Consider the following 23,660-nt stretch of genomic DNA (forward strand, 5'->3'; position numbering starts at 1 on the left):
AAAGTTAGTCACCTCAGCTCAGGACACCTTAGGGGCTGTCCTGACTGGCCAGTGACTCCTCCTTGTTTTTCTCATTATTTTCTCCGGCCTTGCCGCCAAAAGTGGGGCCTGGCCGGAGGGGGCGGGCAACTCCACTAGCTGGAGTGTCCTGCTGGGTTGGCACAAAGGAGGTGAGCCTTTGAGGCTCACCGCCAGGTGTGACAATTCCTGCCTGGGGGAGGTGTTAGCATCTCCACCCAGTGCAGGCTTTGTTACTGGCCTCAGAGTGACAAAGGCACTCTCCCCATGGGGCCAGCAACATGTCTCGGTTTGTGGCAGGCTGCTAAAACTAGTCAGCCTACACAGATAGTCGGTTAAGTTTCAGGGGGCACCTCTAAGGTGCCCTCTGGGGTGTATTTTATAAGAAAATGTACACTGGCATCAGTGTGCATTTATTGTGCTGAGAAGTTTGATACCAAACTTCCCAGTTTTCAGTGTAGCCATTATGGTGCTGTGGAGTTCGTGTTTGACAGACTCCCAGACCATATACTCTTATGGCTACCCTGCACTTACAATGTCTAAGGTTTTGTTTAGACACTGTAGGGGTACCATGCTCATGCACTGGTACCCTCACCTATGGTATAGTGCACCCTGCCTTAGGGCTGTAAGGCCTGCTAGAGGGGTGGCTTACCTATACTGCATAGGCAGTGAGAGGCTGGCATGGCACCCTGAGGGGAGTGCCATGTCGACTTACTCGTTTTGTCCTCACTAGCACACACAAGCTGGTAAGCAGTGTGTCTGGGCTGAGTGAGAGGTCTCCAGGGTGGCATAAGACATGCTGCAGCCCTTAGAGACCTTCCTTGGCATCAGGGCCCTTGGTACTAGAAGTACCAGTTACAAGGGACTTATCTGGATGCCAGGGTCTGCCAATTGTGGATACAAAAGTACAGGTTAGGGAAAGAACACTGGTGCTGGGGCCTGGTTAGCAGGCCTCAGCACACTTTCAATTGTAAACATAGCATCAGCAAAGGCAAAAAGTCAGGGGGCAACCATGCCAAGGAGGCATTTCCTTACACAACCCCCCCCCCCCCAAACGAAAGAGGATGAGACTAACCTTTCCCAAGAGAGTCTTCATTTTCTAAGTGGAAGAACCTGGAAAGGCCATCTGCATTGGCATGGGCAGTCCCAGGTCTGTGTTCCACTATAAAGTCCATTCCCTGTAGGGAGATGGACCACCTCAACAGTTTAGGATTTTCACCTTTCATTTGCATCAGCCATTTGAGAGGTCTGTGGTCAGTTTGAACTAGGAAGTGAGTCCCAAAGAGGTATGGTCTCAGCTTCTTCAGGGACCAAACCACAGCAAAGGCCTCCCTCTCAATGGCACTCCAACGCTGCTCCCTGGGGAGTAACCTCCTGCTAATGAAAGCAACAGGCTGGTCAAGGCCATCATCATTTGTTTGGGACAAAACTGCCCCTATCCCATGTTCAGAGGCATCAGTCTGCACAATGAACTGCTTAGAATAATCTCGAGCTTTTAGAACTGGTGCTGAGCACATTGCCTGTTTCAGGGTGTCAAAGGCCTGTTGGCATTCCACAGTCCAGTTCACTTTCTTGGGCATTTTCTTGGAGGTGAGTTCAGTGAGGGCTGTCACAATGGATCCATATCCCTTCACAAACCTCCTATAGTACCCAGTCAAGCCAAGGAATGCCCTGACTTGAGTCTGGGTTTTTGGAGCTACCCAGTCCAGAATAGTCTGGATCTTGGGTTGGAGTGGCTGAACTTGGCGTCCACCTACAAGGTGGGCCAAGTAAACCACAGTTCCCTGCCCTATCTGGCATTTGGATGCCTTGATAGAGAGGCCTGCAGATTGCAGAGCCTTCAAAACCTTCTTCAGGTGGACCAGGTGATCCTGCCAGGTGGAGCTAAAGACAGCAATATCATCAAGATAAGCTGTGCTAAAGGACTCCAAGCCAGCAAGGACTTGATTCACCAACCTTTGGAAGGTGGCAGGGGCATTCTTTAAACCAAAGGGCATAACAGTAAACTGATAATGCCCATCAGGTGTGGAGAATGCTGTTTTCTCTTTGGCTCCAGGTGCCATTTTTATTTGCCAGTACCCTGCTGTCAAGTCAAAGGTACTTAGGAATTTGGCAGCACCTAATTTATCAATGAGCTCATCAGCTCTTGGAATTGGATGGGCATCTGTCTTGGTGACAGAATTGAGCCCTCTGTAGTCCACACAAAACCTCATCTCTTTCTTTCCATCTTTGGTGTGAGGTTTGGGGACTAAGACCACTGGGCTAGCCCAGGGGCTGTCAGAGCGCTCAATTACTCCCAATTCCAGCATCTTGTGGACTTCCACCTTGATGCTTTCCTTAACATGGCAGACTGTCTAAAAATTTTGTTTTTGACAGGCATGCTGTCTCCTGTGTCCACATCATGGGTACACAGGTGTGTCTGACCAGGGGTTAAGGAGAAGAGTTCAGGAAACTGTTGTAGGACTCTCCTACAATCAGCTTGCTGTTGGCCAGAGAGGGTGTCTGAGTAGATCACTCCATCTACTGTGCCATCTTTTGGGTCTGATGACAGAAGATCAGGGAGAGGTTCACTCTCTGCCTCCTGATCCTCATCTGTTACCATCAACAGATTCACATCAGCCCTGTCATGGAAGAGCTTAAGGCGGTTCACATGGATCACCCTCTTGGGGCTCCTGCTTGTGCCCAGGTCCACCAGGTAGGTGACCTGACTCTTCCTTTCTAGCACTGGGTAAGGGCCACTCCATTTGTCCTGGAGTGCCCTGGGAGCCACAGGCTCCAGAACCCAGACTTTCTGCCCTGGTTGGAACTCAACCAGTGCAGCCTTTTGGTCATACCAAAACTTCTGGAGCTGTTGGCTGGCCTCAAGGTTTTTGGTTGCCTTTTCCATGTACTCTGCCATTCTAGAGCGAAGGCCAAGTACATAGTCCACTATGTCCTGTTTAGGCTCATGGAGAGGTCTCTCCCAGCCTTCTTTAACAAGAGCAAGTGGTCCTCTTACAGGATGACCAAACAGAAGTTCAAAGGGTGAGAATCCTACTCCCTTCTGTGGCACCTCTCTGTAAGCGAAAAGCAGGCATGGCAAGAGGACATCCCATCTCCTTTTGAGTTTTTCTGGGAGCCCCATGATCATGCCTTTTAATGTCTTGTTGAATCTCTCAACCAAGCCATTAGTTTGTGGGTGGTATGGTGTAGTGAATTTATAAGTCACTCCACACTCATTCCACATGTGCTTTAGGTATGCTGACATGAAGTTGGTACCTCTGTCAGACACCACCTCCTTAGGGAAACCCACTCTGGTAAAGATACTGTAAAGAAATGGCTCCCTGTTGCAGTTACCCCCCACTTTTTGCCTGATACTGATGCTGACTTGACTGAGAAGTGTGCTGGGACCCTGCTAACCAGGCCCCAGCACCAGTGTTCCTTCACCTAAAATGTACCATTGTATCCACAATTGGCACACCCTGGCATTCAGATAAGTCCCTTGTAACTGGTACTTCTAGTACCAAGGGCCCTGATGCCAAGAAAGGTCTCTAAGGGCTGCAGCATGTCTTATGCCACCCTAGAGACCCCTCACTCAGCACAGACACACTGCTTACAAGCCTGTGTGTGCTGGTGAGAACAAAATGAGTAAGTCGACATGGCACTCCCCTCAGGGTGCCATGCCAGCCTCTCACTGCCTATGCAGTATAGATAAGACACCCCTCTAGCAGGCCTTACAGCCCTAAGGCAGGGTGCACTATACCATAGGTGAGGGTACCAGTGCATGAGCACTGTGCCCCTACAGTGTCTAAGCAAAACCTTAGACATTGTAAGTGCAGGGTAGCCATAAGAGTATATGGTCTGGGAGTCTGTTTTACACGAACTCCACAGCACCATAATGGCTACACTGAAAACGGGGAAGTTTGGTATCAAACTTCTCAGCACAATAAATGCACACTGATGCCAGTGTACATTTTATTGTAAAATACACCACAGAGGGCACCTTAGAGGTGCCCCCTGAAACTTAACCGACTATCTGTGTAGGCTGACTAGTTTTAGCAGCCTGCCACAAACCGAGACATGTTGCTGGCCCCATGGGGAGAGTGCCTTTGTCACTCTGAGGCCAGTAACAAAGCCTGCACTGGGTGGAGATGCTAACACCTCTCCCAGGCAGGAATTGTCACACCTGGCGGTGAGCCTCAAAGGCTCACCTCCTTTGTGCCAACCCAGCAGGACACTCCAGCTAGTGGAGTTGCCCGCCCCCTCCGGCCAGGCCCCACTTTTGGCGGCAAGGCCGGAGAAAATAATGAGAATAACAAGGAGGAGTCACTGGCCAGTCAGGACAGCCCCTAAGGTGTCCTGAGCTGAGGTGACTCTAACTTTTAGAAATCCTCCATCTTGCAGATGGAGGATTCCCCCAATAGGGTTAGGATTGTGACCCCCTCCCCTTGGGAGGAGGCACAAAGAGGGTGTACCCACCCTCAGGGCTAGTAGCCATTGGCTACTAACCCCCCAGACCTAAACACGCCCTTAAATTTAGTATTTAAGGGCTACCCTGAACCCTAGAAAATTAGATTCCTGCAACTACAAGAAGGACTGCCTAGCTGAAAACCCCTGCAGAGGAAGACCAGAAGACGACAACTGCCTTGGCTCCAGAAACTCACCGGCCTGTCTCCTGCCTTCCAAAGATCCTGCTCCAGCGACGCCTTCCAAAGGGACCAGCGACCTCGACATCCTCTGAGGACTGCCCCTGCTTCGAAAAGACAAGAAAACTCCCGAGGACAGCGGACCTGCTCCAAGAAAAGCTGCAACTTTGTTTCCAGCAACTTTAAAGAACCCTGCAAGCTCCCCGCAAGAAGCGTGAGACTTGCAACACTGCACCCGGCGACCCCGACTCGGCTGGTGGAGATCCGACACCTCAGGAGGGACCCCAGGACTACTCTGATACTGTGAGTACCAAAACCTGTCCCCCCTGAGCCCCCACAGCGCCGCCTGCAGAGGGAATCCCGAGGCTTCCCCTGACCGCGACTCTTTGAACCTAAAGTCCCGACGCCTGGGAGAGACCCTGCACCCGCAGCCCCCAGGACCTGAAGGACCGGACTTTCACTGGAGAAGTGACCCCCAGGAGTCCCTCTCCCTTGCCCAAGTGGAGGTTTCCCCGAGGAATCCCCCCCTTGCCTGCCTGCAGCGCTGAAGAGATCCCGAGATCTCTCATAGACTAACATTGCGAACCCGACGCCTGTTCCTACACTGCACCCGGCCGCCCCCGCGCTGCTGAGGGTGAAATTTCTGTGTGGACTTGTGTCCCCCCCCGGTGCCCTACAAAACCCCCCTGGTCTGCCCTCCGAAGACGCGGGTACTTACCTGCAAGCAGACCGGAACCGGGGCACCCCCTTCTCTCCATTCTAGCCTATGTGTTTTGGGCACCACTTTGAACTCTGCACCTGACCGGCCCTGAGCTGCTGGTGTGGTGACTTTGGGGTTGCTCTGAACCCCCAACGGTGGGCTACCTTGGACCAAGAACTGAACCCTGTAAGTGTCCTACTTACCTGGTAAAACTAACAAAAACTTACCTCCCCCAGGAACTGTGAAAATTGCACTAAGTGTCCACTTTTAAAACAGCTATTTGTCAATAACTTGAAAAGTATACATGCAATTGAAATGATTCAAAGTTCCTAATGTACTTACCTGCAATACCTTTCAAGCAAGATATTACATGTTAAATTTGAACCTGTGGTTCTTAAAATAAACTAAGAAAATATATTTTTTCTATAACAAAACCTATTGGCTGGATTTGTCTCTATGTGTATGTACAACAAATGCTTAACACTACTCCTTGGATAAGCCTACTGCTCGACCACACTACCACAAAATAGAGCATTAGTATTATCTCTTTTTACCACTATTTTACCTCTAAGGGGAACCCTTGGACTCTGTGCATGCTATTCCTTACTTTGAAATAGCACATACAGAGCCAACTTCCTACAGATACCTATGAGGGCCTTGGCTACTGCAGGGGCAGTAGTCGACCTAAGGGGAATAGCTTCAGGATACCTGGTAGCATGATCCACTACTACCAGGATATACATATTTCCTGAGGCTGTGGGAGGTTCTAGTGGACCAACTATGTCCACACCCACTCTTTGAAAGGGAACCCCCACCACTGGAAGTGGAATGAGGGGGGCCTTTGGATGTCCACCTGTCTTACCACTGGCTTGACAGGTGGGGCAGGAGAGGCAAAACTCCTTAACCATGTTGGACATTTTGGGCCAGTAGAAGTGGTTGACTAACCTCTCCCACGTCTTGGTTTGTCCCAAATGTCCAGCAAGGGGAATGTCATGGGCCAATGTTAGGATGAACTTCCTGAACAGCTGAGGCACTACCACTCTCCTAGTGGCACCAGGTTTGGGGTCTCTGGCCTCAGTGTACAGGAGTCCATCTTCCCAATAGACCCTATGCGTTCCATTTTTCTTGCCTTTGGACTCTTCAGCAGCTTGCTGCCTAAGGCCTTCAAGAGAGGGACAGGTTTCTTGTCCCTTACACAGCTCCTCCCTTGAGGGTCCCCCTGGGCCTAAGAGCTCAACCTGATAAGGTTCAAGCTCCAAAGGCTCAGTTCCCTCAGAGGGCAGAACTTCTTCCTGAGAAGAGAGGTTCCCTTTCTTTTGCTGTGTTGCAGTTGGTTTCCCAACTGACTTTCCTGTTCTCTTGGTAGGCTGGGCCATTCTTCCAGACTCCAGCTCTACTTGTTCACCCTGTGCCTTGCATTGTGCTCTTGTTTTCACACACACACCAGTTCAGGGATACCCAGCATTGCTGCATGGGTTTTTAGTTCTACCTCAGCCCATGCTGAGGACTCCAGGTCATTTCCAAGCAGACAGTCCACTGGGATATTTGAGGAGACCACTGTAAGGAAATGCCTCCTTGGCATGGTTGCCCCCTGACTTTTTGCCTTTGCTGATGCTATGCTTACAATTGAAAGTGTGCTGAGGCCTGCTAACCAGGCCCCAGCACCAGTGTTCTTTCCCTAACCTGTACTTTTGTATCCACAATTGGCAGACCCTGGCATCCAGATAAGTCCCTTGTAACTGGTACTTCTAGTACCAAGGGCCCTGATGCCAAGGAAGGTCTCTAAGGGCTGCAGCATGTCTTATGCCACCCTGGAGACCTCTCACTCAGCACAGACACACTGCTTGCCAGCTTGTGTGTGCTAGTGAGGACAAAACGAGTAAGTCGACATGGCACTCCCCTCAGGGTGCCATGCCAGCCTCTCACTGCCTATGCAGTATAGGTAAGCCACCCCAATAGCAGGCCTTACAGCCCTAAGACAGGGTGCACTATACCATAGGTGAGGGTACCAGTGCATGAGCATGGTACCCCTACAGTGTCTAAACAAAACCTTAGACATTGTAAGTGCAGGGTAGCCATAAGAGTATATGGTCTGGGAGTCTGTCAAACACAAACTCCACAGCACCATAATGGCTACACTGAAAACTGGGAAGTTTGGTATCAAACTTCTCAGCACAATAAATGCACACTGATGCCAGTGTACATTTTATTGTAAAATACACCACAGAGGGCACCTTAGAGGTGCCCCCTGAAACTTAACCGACTGTCTGTGTAGGCTGACTAGTTCTAGCAGCCTGCCACAAACAGAGACATGTTGCTGGCCCCATGGGGAAGAGTGCCTTTGTCTCTCTGAGGCCAGTAACAAAGCCTGCACTGGGTGGAGATGCTAACACCTCCCCCAGGCAGGAATTGTCACACCTGGCGGTGAGCCTCAAAGGCTCACCTCCTTTGTGCCAACCCAGCAGGACACTCCAGCTAGTGGAGTTGCCCGCCCCCTCCGGCCAGGCCCCACTTTTGGCGGCAAGGCCGGAGAAGATAATGAGAAAAACAAGGAGGAGTCACTGGCCAGTCAGGACAGCCCCTAAGGTGTCCTGAGCTGAGGTGACTCTAACTTTTAGAAATCCTCCATCTTGCAGATGGAGGATTCCCCCAATAGGGTTAGGATTGTGACCCCCTCCCCTTGGGAGGAGGCACAAAAAGGGTGTACCCACCCTCAGGGCTAGTAGCCATTGGCTACTAACCCCCCAGACCTAAACACGCCCTTAAATTTAGTATTTAAGGGCTACCCTGAACCCTAGAAAATGAGATTCCTGCAACTACAAGAAGAAGGACTGCCCAGCTGAAAACCCCTGCAGCGGAAGACCAGAAGACGACAACTGCCTTGGCTCCAGAAACTCACCGGCCTGTCTCCTGCCTTCCAAAGATCCTGCTCCAGCGACGCCTTCCAAAGGGACCAGCGACCTCGACATCCTCTGAGGACTGCCCCTGCTTCGAAAAGACAAGAAACTCCCGAGGACAGCGGACCTGCTCCAAGAAAAGCTGCAACTTTGTTTCCAGCAACTTTAAAGAACCCTGCAAGCTCCCCGCAAGAAGCGTGAGACTTGCAACACTGCACCCGGCGACCCCGACTCGGCTGGTGGAGATCCAACACCTCAGGAGGGACCCCAGGACTACTCTGATACTGTGAGTACCAAAACCTGTCCCCCCTGAGCCCCCACAGCGCCGCCTGCAGAGGGAATCCCGAGGCTTCCCCTGACCGCGACTCTTTGAATCCTAAGTCCCGACGCCTGGGAGAGACCCTCCACCCGCAGCCCCCAAGACCTGAAGGACCGGACTTTCACTGGAGAAGTGACCCCCAGGAGTCCCTCTCCCTTGCCCAAGTGGAGGTTTCCCCGAGGAACCCCCCCCTTGCCTGCCTGCAGCGCTGAAGAGATCCCGAGATCTCTCATAGACTAACATTGCGAACCCGACGCCTGTTTCTACACTGCACCCGGCCGCCCCCGCGCTGCTGAGGGTGAAATTTCTGTGTGGGCTTGTGTCCCCCCCGGTGCCCTACAAAACCCCTCTGGTCTGCCCTCCGAAGACGCGGGTACTTACCTGCAAGCAGACCGGAACCGGGGCACCCCCTTCTCTCCATTCTAGCCTGTGTGTTTTGGGCACCACTTTGAACTCTGCACCTGACCGGCCCTGAGCTGCTGGTGTGGTGACTTTGGGGTTGCTCTGAACCCCCAACGGTGGGCTACCTTGGACCAAGAACTGAACCCTGTAAGTGTCCTACTTACCTGGTAAAACTAACAAAAACTTACCTCCCCCAGGAACTGTGAAAATTGCACTAAGTGTCCACTTTTAAAACAGCTATTTGTCAATAACTTGAAAAGTATACATGCAATTTTTATGATTTAAAGTTCCTAATGTACTTACCTGCAATACCTTTCAAACAAGATATTACATGTTAAATTTGAACCTGTGGTTCTTAAAATAAACTAAGAAAAGATATTTTTCTATACAAAACCTATTGGCTGGATTTGTCTCTGAGTGTGTGTACCTCATTTATTGCCTATGTGTATGTACAACAAATGCTTAACACTACTTCTTGGATAAGCCTATTGCTCGACCACACTACCACAAAATAGAGCATTAGTATTATCTATTTTTACCACTATTTTACCTCTAAGGGGAACCCTTGGACTCTGTGCATGCTATTCCTTACTTTGAAATAGCACATAGAGAGCCAACTTCCTACACCCTCCCCCACCCCCCCTCCACCCGCCCCAACTAAATCCCTCAATCTACGTTGAACTTGTAACAACCTACACCACACACTTCTACTTATGAAAACCTGTATCCATATGAAAACCTTCTGGGGAGCTATATTGACAACCGGATGTGGCCCTTATAAGGGGCCCACATCCTTCTACAGAAATAAACTGTATATATGGGCGCTCCCGGACTATTAACCTCTCCCACGCCATGTGTACAATGTCATTAATCATTGTTATAGAAAAAAGAATAATTGTTCGACTGATACTCATAAATGATGACTGCGTCCTCCAGTTGGCTGAGTCGTTCTCTCGATTGTGCTTCGCCACCATTCAACGTATTGCTCAGTCAGGTTGAGATACGGGTCTCATCTTGCATTCACAGTGCATCTGCAGATCTGGGGTGCGCTTCGGGCCCTTGAAAACCTCTAATATCGTAGAGTCAGAGCTGATTGAGTCAGAGTCCGTATTATCAGTGGGATTTGCCCGCAGTGCCTCAAATGAGTTCTGTGTATGTAGGGATGTTTCCTTCAATACTTTTGCCCTTTCGGCTGCTGCTTGTTTTACAGTGGATTGTCCCTTCGAGCGTTTCCTGGTTCGCCTGCGTGTCGTCGAGGTAAGCCATTCTTCTCCTTCTCCCGTGCTCTCTTGGGGTTTTGCCAGTCCTTCAGCGTGCATCCACGTCCAAGCGTCCTCTGGGGAGGTGAACACATGGGTACGATCATCTGTTATCACTCATAGTTTAGCAGGGAACATCAGGGCGTATTTAATATTATACTCACGGAGGCGTTGTTTGAGTTTCACATAGGAGTTGCGCTGTCTTTGCACCTCTTGCGTGAAGTCTGGGTAGGCATTAATGACGGAGTCCTCGTATCGGAATGGGCCTTTGCTGCGGAACTGCTGTAGTATTGCATCACGGTCTCTATAATTCAAGAGTCTTGCTATTAGTGGTCTGGGTGGTTGGCCTGGAGCCGGTTGTCTTCCCCGGGACTCTGTGCGCCCTTCAATAACTTTGATGGGACACCGTTTAGCACTTCTTTGATCAGCCATTGCTCCAAGAATATTTCGGTGCTCTGCTCTTCCAATTTCTCAGGGAACCCTAGAAAGCGGACGTTATTGCGCCGTGATCTTTCCCTTCTGCTTCTTCAGCTCGTCGCCATAGGACGTTCACCTCAGTGTCTATTCGTTGGATTTGTTTTTGATTGTCCATGGCCATTGGATTCAACTCATTTAACAAATCTTCTGTTGTCTTCACTCTCTCCACTTAGTTGCTGTGATCCACTCTGAGTAGATTTAGGTCTTGAGATACTGTCTATTTTGTTTTCTAAAGAAGATTTAGTGTCCATAATCGCCTGCAATACTTTCTCAAATTGAGTGGAGTGGGCCTGGAGTGTGCTTTCCAACGATTGTAAGGTTGGTATTAGCTGCTGTTCATTTGGTGTTGGTCCGAATGTAGATCGTTCTTGGCCTTTCACAGATTCGGATTTCCCGGCCATGGTTCACTTATATTGTCCTATCGTGGTACAGGGCAGTGTGACAATGCGTTGCTTGGGTGCCGGTTCTTCTTTCCACTTTGCACCCACTACGCAGTATGTGATTTCCCGCTGTTGATTAGCAAAGTCCGTCCACACTGCCCAGCGGTTGTGCTGGTCAGTGACTGAGTCTCATGCAGGTGTATATTTGGTGCTAATAGTAAGTATCCTGGGTCATGTGTAGCCGCCCTTTTCTTAGTTTGATCCATTAGTGAAAGTGGAATAGTGTTTTCTGCCGTCCTGAGGTCCCCACTTGTTCCACCTGGTGTTATGCTCTTCCTTTCTGCTGTAGCTGTGGGGGGAGGTGAAGGGGGGTGAAGGGAGGTGGAGGGGGAGGAACTCTGCCCCCCCCCCGTTCCCTCGATCCCCTGCACCTCGCGCGGTATTAATGCCCCCACAAAGGGGGTGGGGGAGGGGGAAGGATTACTGTTCAGGCGGGGTGGATGTTGTCTCATGTTTCACTGAATGCACCGCCGGGGCCGGGTGTATTTTTCCCTGATGCACCGCGGCTCCAATATTCACCTGCCGCACCTCGGCTTCCCCCGTTCCTTAAACCGCTCTTCCAGTGGAGAAAGGTTGGGAGGAATAGAGTGGGTCCTCAAGTCCTGCCCCCGCGTTATCCTCCGCAGCGGCTCTCCATCTGAGGAATCGCGTAGATAGGGATAAGGGGCGCGCAGATATCGGGGTAAAGGGGGAGGAACGGGCAACGTACACAATTCTAGCCCTCCCCGCTGGGGTCCCCTCCGCCCCACTCACCGCGCTTCTTGAGGCCGTTCCTCGGTTGATTCGACGAACGGCTCACGGCGCCGCCCCTTCTCCACCAACGCCACGGGTCTGCGTGAGGTCCCGGCTGCCGTCGCCTGTAAGGCCTCTTCGGACCCCCCGCTCACAGCGTCTATACGATTGTCGCTGTGCGATTCCTTTTTGCTGCGTCAGTTTCCTGGGAGGTTCCACTGGCCCTCGCGAGTATTCAGATCATCTCCGGGAGCGCCCCTCAGGATTTACTGGTGAGCCCGAGACGGAGCCTACGCTTTAGGCATCCGTCGTGGCTGCCATTTTGGCCTGCCCCCTACTTACATTTACTATTTTCACTATATGTACATTTAGCATGGTCATCGCATCAGCCATACTAGTTGATGCCCATGTGCATTATCACAAAGAGGAGTTACTTGACCTCATCACTCGAAGGACTTCTTCGAAGGGAAACAACTTGCACAACTCTGGACACAACACTAGATAGGAGTGAGGAAAGCATGTAATTCTACAGCAGTACATGCCACAAACATATACAGGGTAAGTAAAGTATTCCTTTTCTTATAGTTTTCAGTCTTTTTTTTTTTTGTTTGTTAATAATTGCACATACATGTAAAATAATGTTAGTGATGTGGATCTATGTATATAAGTAGTGGTAAGTTTGAAAGCCTCTCATGCTGGGATTTGGTTTTTGTATGCGAAACTGGTGCCATTTACCTGTTCTGCATTTCACATGGAAATTAAGTAAAAAGAAAGCCACCCTTTTGTCAGAAATAGCCATCAAATAATGGCTAAGAAATTGCATTATTATATGGTTATTTTCAATATTAATGTATTCTACAGGTGCATGGAGAAATACTATAGAAGAATATGCAGCAGAAGACTGGAATGAAGATGTAAGTGCTACCCAGTGTCTGGTCTTGAAATTTCGTATGTTGGGTGCTGGTGGTAGATTTCTATTTTAGTTAAAATAAGTTTAATTACAGTACTGCTTAGTTAATATATTAGCATGTTAATAGTACATCCCTTTGTACATTCTTGTTTAACATTTCTGCTTAACATTTCTGTGGTTGGCTGGTTTTTCAGCTCCTCGTATCACTCTGTCATTACAAAAGTAACATAAGTTAAATGGTGTAATTTGATAAATCAGTATATAGTTCTTTTGAAGGTTAAAGTGCATTGGTTTTTGGAATGCCTCTGATTCTTCATTGAATCATTCTTATGACGGTGAGTTCCCAGTCAGCTGAGAGCACTAGTTAGCCCGTGTTTAATGGCAGTGTCCCTGTACACACCATTATTTGGAAAGCCATGGATAACGTAAGTGTAAAGAAATGGCTCCCTGTTGCAGTTACCCCCCACTTTTTGCCTGATACTGATGCTGACTTGACTGAGAAGTGTGCTGGGACCCTGCTAACCAGGCCCCAGCACCAGTGTTCTTTCACCTAAAATGTACCATTGATCCCACAATTGGCACACCCTGGCATCCAGATAAGTCCCTTGTAACTGGTACCTCTGGTACCAAGGGCCCTGATGCCAGGGAAGGTCTCTAAGGGCTGCAGCATGCATTATGCCACCCTAGAGACCCCTCACTCGGCACAGCCACACTGCTTACAAGCCTGTGTGTGCTAGTGAGAACAAAATGAGTAAGTCGACATGGCACTCCCCTCAGGGTGCCATGCCAGCCTCTCACTGCCTATGCAGTATAGATAAGACACCCCTTTAGCAGGCCTTACAGCCCTAAGGCAGGGTGCACTATACCATAGGTGAGGGTACCAGTGCATGAGCACTGTGCCCCTACAGTGTCTACACAAAACCTTAGACATTGTAAGTGCAGGGTAGCCATAAGAGTATATGGTCTGGGAGTCTGTTTTACACGAACTCCACAGCACCATAATGGCTACACTGAAAACTGGGAAGTTTGGTATCAAACTTCTCAGCACAATAAATGCACACTGATGCCAGTGTACATTTTATTGTAAAATACACCCCAGAGGGCACCTTAGAGGTGCCCCCTGAAACTTAATCGACTATCTGTGTAGGCTGACTAGTTTTAGCAGCCTGCCACAAACCGAGACATGTTGCTGGCCCCATGGGGAGAGTGCCTTTGTCACTCTGAGGCCAGTAACAAAGCCTGCACTGGGTGGAGATGCTAACACCTTCCCCAGGCAGGAATTGTCACACCTGGCGGTGAGCCTCAAAGGCTCACCTCCTTTGTGCCAACCCAGCAGGACACTCCAGCTAGTGGAGTTGCCCGCCCCCTCCAGCCAGGCCCCACTTTTGGCGGCAAGGCCGGAGAAAATAATGAGAAAAACAAGGAGGAGTCACTGGCCAGTCAGGACAGCCCCTAAGGTGTCCTGAGCTGAGGTGACTCTGACTTTTAGAAATCCTCCATCTTGCAGATGGAGGATTCCCCCAATAGGGTTAGGATTGTGACCCCCTCCCCTTGGGAGGAGGCACAAAGAGGGTGTACCCACCCTCAGGGCTAGTAGCCATTGGCTACTAACCCCCCAGACCTAAACACGCCCTTAAATTTAGTATTTAAGGGCTACCCTGAACCCTAAAAAATTAGATTCCTGCAACTACAAGAAGAAGGACTGCCTAGCTGAAAACCCCTGCAGAGGAAGACCAGAAGACGACAACTGCCTTGGCTCCAGAAACTCACCGGCCTGTCTCCTGCCTTCCAAAGATCCTGCTCCAGCGACGCCTTCCAAAGGGACCAGCGACCTCGACATCCTCTGAGGACTGCCCCTGCTTCGAAAAGACAAGAAACTCCCGAGGACAGCGGACCTGCTCCAAGAAAAGCTGCAACTTTGTTTCCAGCAGCTTTAAAGAACCCTGCAAGCTCCCCGCAAAAGGCGTGAGACTTGCAACACTGCACCCGGCGACCCCGACTCGGCTGGTGGCGATCCAACACCTCAGGAGGGACCCCAGGACTACTCTGATACTGTGAGTACCAAGACCTGTCCCCCCTGAGCCCCCACAGCGCCGCCTGCAGAGGGAATCCCGAGGCTTCCCCTGACCGCGACTCTTTGAATCCAAAGTCCCGACACCTGGGAGAGACCCTGCACCCGCAGCCCCCAGGACCTGAAGGACCGGACTTTCACTGGAGAAGTGACCCCCAGGAGTCCCTCTCCCTTGCCCAAGTGGAGGTTTCCCCGAGGAACCCCCCCCTTGCCTGCCTGCAGCGCTGAAGAGATCCCGAGATCTCTCATAGACTAACATTGCGAACCCGACGCTTGTTTCTACACTGCACCCGGCCGCCCCCGCGCCGCTGAGGGTGAAATTTCTGTGTGGACTTGTGTCCTCCCCGGTGCCCTACAAAACCCCCCTGGTCTGCCCTCCGAAGACGCGGGTACTTACCTGCAAGCAGACCGGAACCGGGGCACCCCCTCCTCTCCATTCTAGCCTATGCGTTTTGGGCACCACTTTGAACTCTGCACCTGACCGGCCCTGAGCTGCTGGTGTGGTGACTTTGGGGTTGCTCTGAACCCCCAACGGTGGGCTACCTTGGACCAAGAACTAAGCCCTGTAAGTGTCTTACTTACCTGGTTAACCTAACAAATACTTACCTCCCCTAGGAACTGTGAAAATTGCACTAAGTGTCCACTTTTAAAACAGCTATTTGCCAATAACTTGAAAAGTATACATGCAATTTTGATGATTTGAAGTTCCTAAAGTACTTACCTGCAATACCTTTCGACTGAGATATTACATGTAGAATTTGAACCTGTGGTTCTTAAAATAAACTAAGAAAAGATATTTTTCTATAACAAAACCTATTGGCTGGATTTGTCTCTGAGTGTGTGTACCTCATTTATTGTCTATGTGTATGTACAACAAATGCTTAACACTACTCCTTGGATAAGCCTATTGCTCGACCACACTACCACAAAATAGAGCATTAGTATTATCTATTTTTACCACTATTTTACCTCTAAGGGGAACCCTTGGACTCTGTGCATGCTATTCCTTACTTTGAAATAGCACATACAGAGCCAACTTCCTACATTGGTGGATCAGCGGTGGGGTACAAGACTTTGCATTTGCTGGACTACTCAGCCAATACCTGATCACACGACAAATTCCAAAATTGTCATTAGAAATTCATTTTTGCAATTTGAAAAGTTTTCTAAATTCTTAAAAGTCCTGCTAGGGCCTTGTGTGTTAAAGTCCCTGTTTAGCATTGTCTTTTAGAGTTTAAAAAGTTTGTTAAAGGTTTGAAATTAGATTCTAGAAACAGTTTTAGATTCTTTAAAAAGTCTTCCAACTTTTAGCAAAATAATGTCTGATACAGAGATGAATGTGGTGGAACTCGACACCACACCTTACCTCCATCTTAAGATGAGGGAGCTAAGGTCTCTCTGTAATATAAAGAAAATAACCATTGGCTCCAGACCTACCAAAATTCAGCTCCAGGAGCTGTTGGCAGAGTTTGAAAAAGCCAACCCCTCTGAGGATGACTTCACAGAGGAAGAAATTAGTGACTTGGAGGGCAATTCCCCCCTTCCAGTCCTAAATAGGGAGACCAGGGCCTCTCAAGCCCTGTCTCCAAAAATGATAGTCAGAAATGTTGCTTCCCTCACAGGAGGGTCCAGCATTTCTGAAATCACTGAGGATGCTCTCAGTGAAGATGACCCCCTGTTAGCCAGGATGGTCAAAAGATTGGCTTTGGAAAAGCAGCTCCTAGCCATAGAAAGGGAAAGAAAAGAGATGGGCCTAGGTCCCATCAATGGTGGCAGCAACTTAAATAGGGTCAGAGACTCTCCTGACATCCTAAAAATCCCCAAAGGGATTGTAACAAAATATGAAGATGGTGATGACATCACCAAATGGTTCACAGCTTTTGAGAGGGCTTGTGTAACCAGAAAAGTGAACAGATCTCACTGGGGTGCTCTCCTTTGGGAAATGTTCACTGGAAAGTGTAGGGATAGACTCCTCACACTCTCTGGAAAAGATGCAGAATCTTATGACCTCATGAAGGGTACCCTGATTGAGGGCTTTGGATTCTCCACTGAGGAGTATAGAATTAGATTCAGGGGGGCTCAAAAATCCTCGAGCCAGACCTGGGTTGATTTTGTAGACTACTCAGTAAAAACACTGGATGGTTGGTTAACTGGAAATGAAGTGTGTGACTATGTTGGGCTTTATAATTTGTTTATGAAAGAACACATTTTAAGTAACTGCTTCAATGAAAAGTTGCATCAGTATCTGGTAGACCTAGGTCCAATTTCTCCCCAAGAATTGGGAAAGAAGGCAGACCACTGGGTCAAGACTAGGGTAACCAAAACTTCCACTGGGGGTGACCAAAAGAAAGGGGTTACAAAAACTCCCCAGGAGAAAGTAGGTGACACTAGAAACAAAGAAAAAGAGTCCTCTGTAGGCCCCCAAAAACCAGAACAGGTGGGTGGGCCCCAAGACACAACCCAAAACAAAGGTGGGTACCAGGGTAAGAACTGGGATGCCACTAAGGCATGGTGCCACAACTGTAAACAGTCTGGGCACCACACCAAGGACACTTCTTGTCCCAAAAACAAACCCCAGAACAAAATTCCAGGGGTAACCAGTGTAGCCATGGGAGATGACTCCTCAGATGAGGAGGTCTTCATAGCCTTCAACTGGAAACAGGGCCCAACAGGTGAGTTGGAGATTCCAGAGGGAAGTAGACACTTCCACCACCTACTGGTGAATGGAATCCCAACCACTGCCCTGAGAGACACTTGTGCCAGTCACAATATTGTGCATGACAGGCTGGTGCTCTCAAACCAGTACATCCCAGGTGAGACTGCCAGGGTAAGAGTGAGCCTAGACAGGGTCACTAAGAGGCCTGTGGCTTTAGTACCCATCGAAGTGGGTGGCACTCTTAGCTGGAGAAGGGTAGTAGTCAGTACAGACCTCCCCCTTGATTGTCTCCTTGGAAATGACTACCCAGAGGTTAGTCAGAGCCCAAGAGAGGAACTGGTCCAGTGCCAGTCCTCTCCCAAGGATTCTGGAAGTCCTGCCTCTGCAGTAAATGCAAGCAGGCCCCATAAGAAGAAGAAAAGAAAACAGAGTAGGAAGGTTGGACAACCTTTAGCCAAGGTTACAGCAAGCCAAGGAGATTCTGCTCCAGTAGGGGAGAACTCCAAACATGGCCCTGATAAAGTCCAACCCGACCCACAAGAAGTCCTGGCTAGTCAGGCAACTGTTAAGCCTGAGTGGGTGGCTCCTCAGCTAACAGAAGAAAGAGTGGAAGAAGGGTGTTTACTACAAGATGTGGTAACCCCCCACTCTAATACAGCAGACAGGCAACCTGAACCCAAAGAAGCCTGTAACTTAGCCCCTTCCCTTTTAGGTGAAGAGCTAAAGGTGTGGTTCTCGGCACTGACAGCTGTCAGTGGCCTCTGCTGGGTGTTAGCCTTTATGGCTGCACTATCCTTAGCATGGTGGTCTGACCCCATGCCAAATAGCAAGTTAGGCCCCCTGACCCTATTGGTCATGGTGGGGTTACTCCAGCTCTGGGTAACCTCTCTGGGTAAGCTAGGGGTAACCCTGGCCAAGATAGGATTAGCAGAGGTGGATACCTCTAAGACCAAAATAGAAAGGATGGGTGGAGACATTGAAGAGGCAGACAAGAGGCAATTCAGACTAGGTCCTATCACTGTGGAAGTGGGTCAGTTCTCCAGAGGGAATGACCTGAACAGGAGGATGTAAGGCAGAGTAGGCCCTGCAACAAACCAGCCATTTCCTCTACTCTTCCTCGCCTGACAGACTAGGAAGACTCTTCCAGCGTTGGCTGAGTCTCCTGGCCTGTGGGCTGGGGGGGGCTTGTGTAAAGAAATGGCTCCCTGTTGCAGTTACCCCCCACTTTTTGCCTGATACTGATGCTGACTTGACTGAGAAGTGTGCTGGGACCCTGCTAACCAGGCCCCAGCACCAGTGTTCTTTCACCTAAAATGTACCATTGATCCCACAATTGGCACACCCTGGCATCCAGATAAGTCCCTTGTAACTGGTACCTCTGGTACCAAGGGCCCTGATGCCAGGGAAGGTCTCTAAGGGCTGCAGCATGCATTATGCCACCCTAGAGACCCCTCACTCAGCACAGCCACACTGCTTACAAGCCTGTGTGTGCTAGTGAGAACAAAATGAGTAAGTCGACATGGCACTCCCCTCAGGGTGCCATGCCAGCCTCTCACTGCCTATGCAGTATAGATAAGGCACCCCTCTAGCAGGCCTTACAGCCCTAAGGCAGGGTGCACTATACCATAGGTGAGGGTACCAGTGCATGAGCACTGTGCCCCTACAGTGTCTAAGCAAAACCTTAGACATTGTAAGTGCAGGGTAGCCATAAGAGTATATGGTCTGGGAGTCTGTTTTACACGAACTCCACAGCACCATAATGGCTACACTGAAAACTGGGAAGTTTGGTATCAAACTTCTCAGCACAATAAATGCACACTGATGCCAGTGTACATTTTATTGTAAAATACACCCCAGAGGGCACCTTAGAGGTGCCCCCTGAAACTTAATCGACTATCTGTGTAGGCTGACTAGTTTTAGCAGCCTGCCACAAACCGAGACATGTTGCTGGCCCCATGGGGAGAGTGCCTTTGTCACTCTGAGGCCAGTAACAAAGCCTGCACTGGGTGGAGATGCTAACACCTTCCCCAGGCAGGAATTGTCACACCTGGCGGTGAGCCTCAAAGGCTCACCTCCTTTGTGCCAACCCAGCAGGACACTCCAGCTAGTGGAGTTGCCCGCCCCCTCCGGCCAGGCCCCACTTTTGGCGGCAAGGCCGGAGAAAATAATGAGAAAAACAAGGAGGAGTCACTGGCCAGTCAGGACAGCCCCTAAGGTGTCCTGAGCTGAGGTGACTCTGACTTTTAGAAATCCTCCATCTTGCAGATGGAGGATTCCCCCAATAGGGTTAGGATTGTGACCCCCTCCCCTTGGGAGGAGGCACAAAGAGGGTGTACCCACCCTCAGGGCTAGTAGCCATTGGCTACTAACCCCCCAGACCTAAACACGCCCTTAAATTTAGTATTTAAGGGCTACCCTGAACCCTAAAAAATTAGATTCCTGCAACTACAAGAAGAAGGACTGCCTAGCTGAAAACCCCTGCAGAGGAAGACCAGAAGACGACAACTGCCTTGGCTCCAGAAACTCACCGGCCTGTCTCCTGCCTTCCAAAGATCCTGCTCCAGCGACGCCTTCCAAAGGGACCAGCGACCTCGACATCCTCTGAGGACTGCCCCTGCTTCGAAAAGACAAGAAACTCCCGAGGACAGCGGACCTGCTCCAAGAAAAGCTGCAACTTTGTTTCCAGCAGCTTTAAAGAACCCTGCAAGCTCCCCGCAAAAGGCGTGAGACTTGCAACACTGCACCCGGCGACCCCGACTCGGCTGGTGGCGATCCAACACCTCAGGAGGGACCCCAGGACTACTCTGATACTGTGAGTACCAAGACCTGTCCCCCCTGAGCCCCCACAGCGCCGCCTGCAGAGGGAATCCCGAGGCTTCCCCTGACCGCGACTCTTTGAATCCAAAGTCCCGACACCTGGGAGAGACCCTGCACCCGCAGCCCCCAGGACCTGAAGGACCGGACTTTCACTGGAGAAGTGACCCCCAGGAGTCCCTCTCCCTTGCCCAAGTGGAGGTTTCCCCGAGGAACCCCCCCCTTGCCTGCCTGCAGCGCTGAAGAGATCCCGAGATCTCTCATAGACTAACATTGCGAACCCGACGCTTGTTTCTACACTGCACCCGGCCGCCCCCGCGCCGCTGAGGGTGAAATTTCTGTGTGGACTTGTGTCCTCCCCGGTGCCCTACAAAACCCCCCTGGTCTGCCCTCCGAAGACGCGGGTACTTACCTGCAAGCAGACCGGAACCGGGGCACCCCCTCCTCTCCATTCTAGCCTATGCGTTTTGGGCACCACTTTGAACTCTGCACCTGACCGGCCCTGAGCTGCTGGTGTGGTGACTTTGGGGTTGCTCTGAACCCCCAACGGTGGGCTACCTTGGACCAAGAACTAAGCCCTGTAAGTGTCTTACTTACCTGGTTAACCTAACAAATACTTACCTCCCCTAGGAACTGTGAAAATTGCACTAAGTGTCCACTTTTAAAACAGCTATTTGCCAATAACTTGAAAAGTATACATGCAATTTTGATGATTTGAAGTTCCTAAAGTACTTACCTGCAATACCTTTCGACTGAGATATTACATGTAGAATTTGAACCTGTGGTTCTTAAAATAAACTAAGAAAAGATATTTTTCTATAACAAAACTTATTGGCTGGATTTGTCTCTGAGTGTGTGTACCTCATTTATTGTCTATGTGTATGTACAACAAATGCTTAACACTACTCCTTGGATAAGCCTATTGCTCGACCACACTACCACAAAATAGAGCATTAGTATTATCTATTTTTACCACTATTTTACCTCTAAGGGGAACCCTTGGACTCTGTGCATGCTATTCCTTACTTTGAAATAGCACATACAGAGCCAACTTCCTACAGTAAGTTACCCAAATTCTACCCAATAGTGGAATGGGCGCCCACCTGTGCGTCCCTGAGAAGTTCCAGCTGGCAGAATTTTCACTGCTTTTCAGTGTGAACATTTTCAAGAGTACCGCTCGTGCCTATTTATGAAAGAGTTTGAAGGAATTCATCCAGAATATAATTGTATACTTCTAATATACTCATTGTGTGCCAGCAGTGGCTAAGAACATACAAAGCATCTTTAACTGTCCTCTGCCATGGATAAGTGGTGAGGCCCTCTTTTAATGCTTTAGCCCTGTTCAGACTTAACCCTTCATAACTTTTTCCACATAAGATATGTAGCCCAATTGTTCGATTTTGGGATTCTAATGGTACCTAGGTTTTGCATATTCCCTTCAAGAGAACTACAACTTTTTTGAAAATAGGAAAAATTGCTATTTAAGATAGTTCATGTTTTTTTTTAGATCTAAAAGTGACAGCAAAATGTTTGCTGTGCTAAAATTACTCTTCAATTTCTAACAGCTGTAGAGACGTTAATAATTTTGCCAGTTTTTGCCATATTATAAGTTGTATGTTTCTATGCACTTACAGTTTGTGGTGAAACCCATGGGTGAACTAAGACATGTTGTTTATATCTGAAAAGTAGGCAAAATTGAGAGATTTCGGCTTGTGGTCATTTGTGTAAACCGATCATGGTTCCCCCAAAAAATAATAATTGAAATAAAAAATGAAAAAGTATGGGGGGGGGGGGAGGAGGAAATTATGCTTTGTCCATTTTTTGGTTTGCTAAGATGGCTGATTTACAAGCATAACACACTATTACATCCGTCACTCTTAAGGTGGGTGCAAAGTAGACCTATATATTTTTCACATATACTCAGGCTAATGTGTTTAGGAATAGTGGAATTTGATTACCCAAAACATCATATGAATAAGATTTTGCTGTATGTATTCTTTCTTGCACACTGACTTATATTTGGAAAACACAATTGAACGAGGTTAAAGGACAAATGTTGAAAGAAAGTCAGTAAAAGTGGTCACAAATTATGTATATTCTTTGCTAAATCCATTCCGTTTACAAACAGACCTATGTTGTAATAGGGTGGTTTGCGAAAACCTGATTCATAATGGGTGGCAGTGCAACATACCTCATGAATGAGTTAGGTGACAACATAAAGCAATCATTTTTTATTTAAAATGTTGCCTGTTAACATAAAGAAAAATGCAATTTGTTTAAAAAAAAAAAAAAAAAAAACATTATGCTTTTGTTTGAGGATCTTTCCTGGAGTATAAATGTCAGGAAACTTGGTGGAGCAATTTTCCACAATAGTCTGAATTTTGAACAGCACTTTATAGTCTGGATGGTTTTATGCCAATGCTGTAGAGTTACATATATTCCTCCAGAGCAGCCCTTCTTTTTGTGTTTTATGGCATACTTATCTGCTTTCCTTGCTGTGGCAAGTCGACTCCTGGTCGTGCTATGCTGTAATTATCCCTTGACTTCCCTCTCCTTGCGAATGGTGGGACATGAGTTGACACACTCACAAGTGGCTTTTGTTGCAAAATAATTTTCTTAAAAGAAAAAAAGTCGGCTTTAGATAACAACCAACGTGTTTCTGTCACCTATGATCAAGATCCTGTGACCGAAATGCATCGGGTGTCATCGAAAGTCGACTGTTTTCCTTTAAGAAAATACATTTGCAGAGAAAGCCACTTGTGAGTGGCAACTCATTTCTTACCATCCACAAGTAGAGTGAGGTAAAGAGGTGTATATATGCATTTTCTCTAGAGTTCAAACCTAGCCAAAAGGCAGCGGACATGCTTATAATGGGAAGTTGGACATTGTGCAAATAGTATCAGAAGACCATTAAGTCTATGGTGATTTGCTCAATATTCCCATGAGCAGTGTAAGGCCTCCAAACGTCAACTTCTCAGGTGAACTGAAGTGCTCAAATGTCTTAGTAAACAGTTTGGCTTGCAGATTAGTTGACTGCAGAATTTCCTCAAAGGATGTGTAATAGGACACTATACTCGCGTGGTCTGACGTAGCGTCGTGACCTGAGGCGGAAGCCAGGAATAGAAAACGGACTGCTGTAAAGGAAAGAGGACGACAACGACGAAGTAGGAGCAAGAGCAGACGAAGAGGAGGAAATCGGGAGGGGGTGTGTATATATACATGTGTGTGTATATGTATATATGTTTGATGGCATGTGTAGCTTCTGTTACAAGTTGTTTTTCTTAGAAGAAATCTTTTCGGAGTCACAGGATTGAGTGACTCCTCCTCTCGGTCATACTGC

The 23,660-nt window shown here is 48.8% G+C and overlaps 1 protein-coding gene across 6 annotated transcripts in view; it reads left to right on the forward strand.

The window, feature by feature from the left end:
- Positions 1-23,660, forward strand: part of UBAP2 (ubiquitin associated protein 2) — a 1,102,091-nt gene that overhangs the window by 356,223 nt on the left and 722,208 nt on the right. For all 6 annotated transcript variants that reach the window (XM_069217098.1, XM_069217184.1, XM_069216796.1 and 3 more), the window contains exon 9: positions 12,731-12,783. In XM_069217098.1, the coding sequence (XP_069073199.1) occupies positions 12,731-12,783 (53 nt within the window). The remainder of the gene's footprint in view (positions 1-12,730; positions 12,784-23,660) is intronic.

Source organism: Pleurodeles waltl, chromosome 1_1 (assembly GCF_031143425.1).
Source record: "Pleurodeles waltl isolate 20211129_DDA chromosome 1_1, aPleWal1.hap1.20221129, whole genome shotgun sequence".
In the NCBI taxonomy this organism is placed as follows: Eukaryota; Metazoa; Chordata; class Amphibia; order Caudata; family Salamandridae; genus Pleurodeles; species Pleurodeles waltl.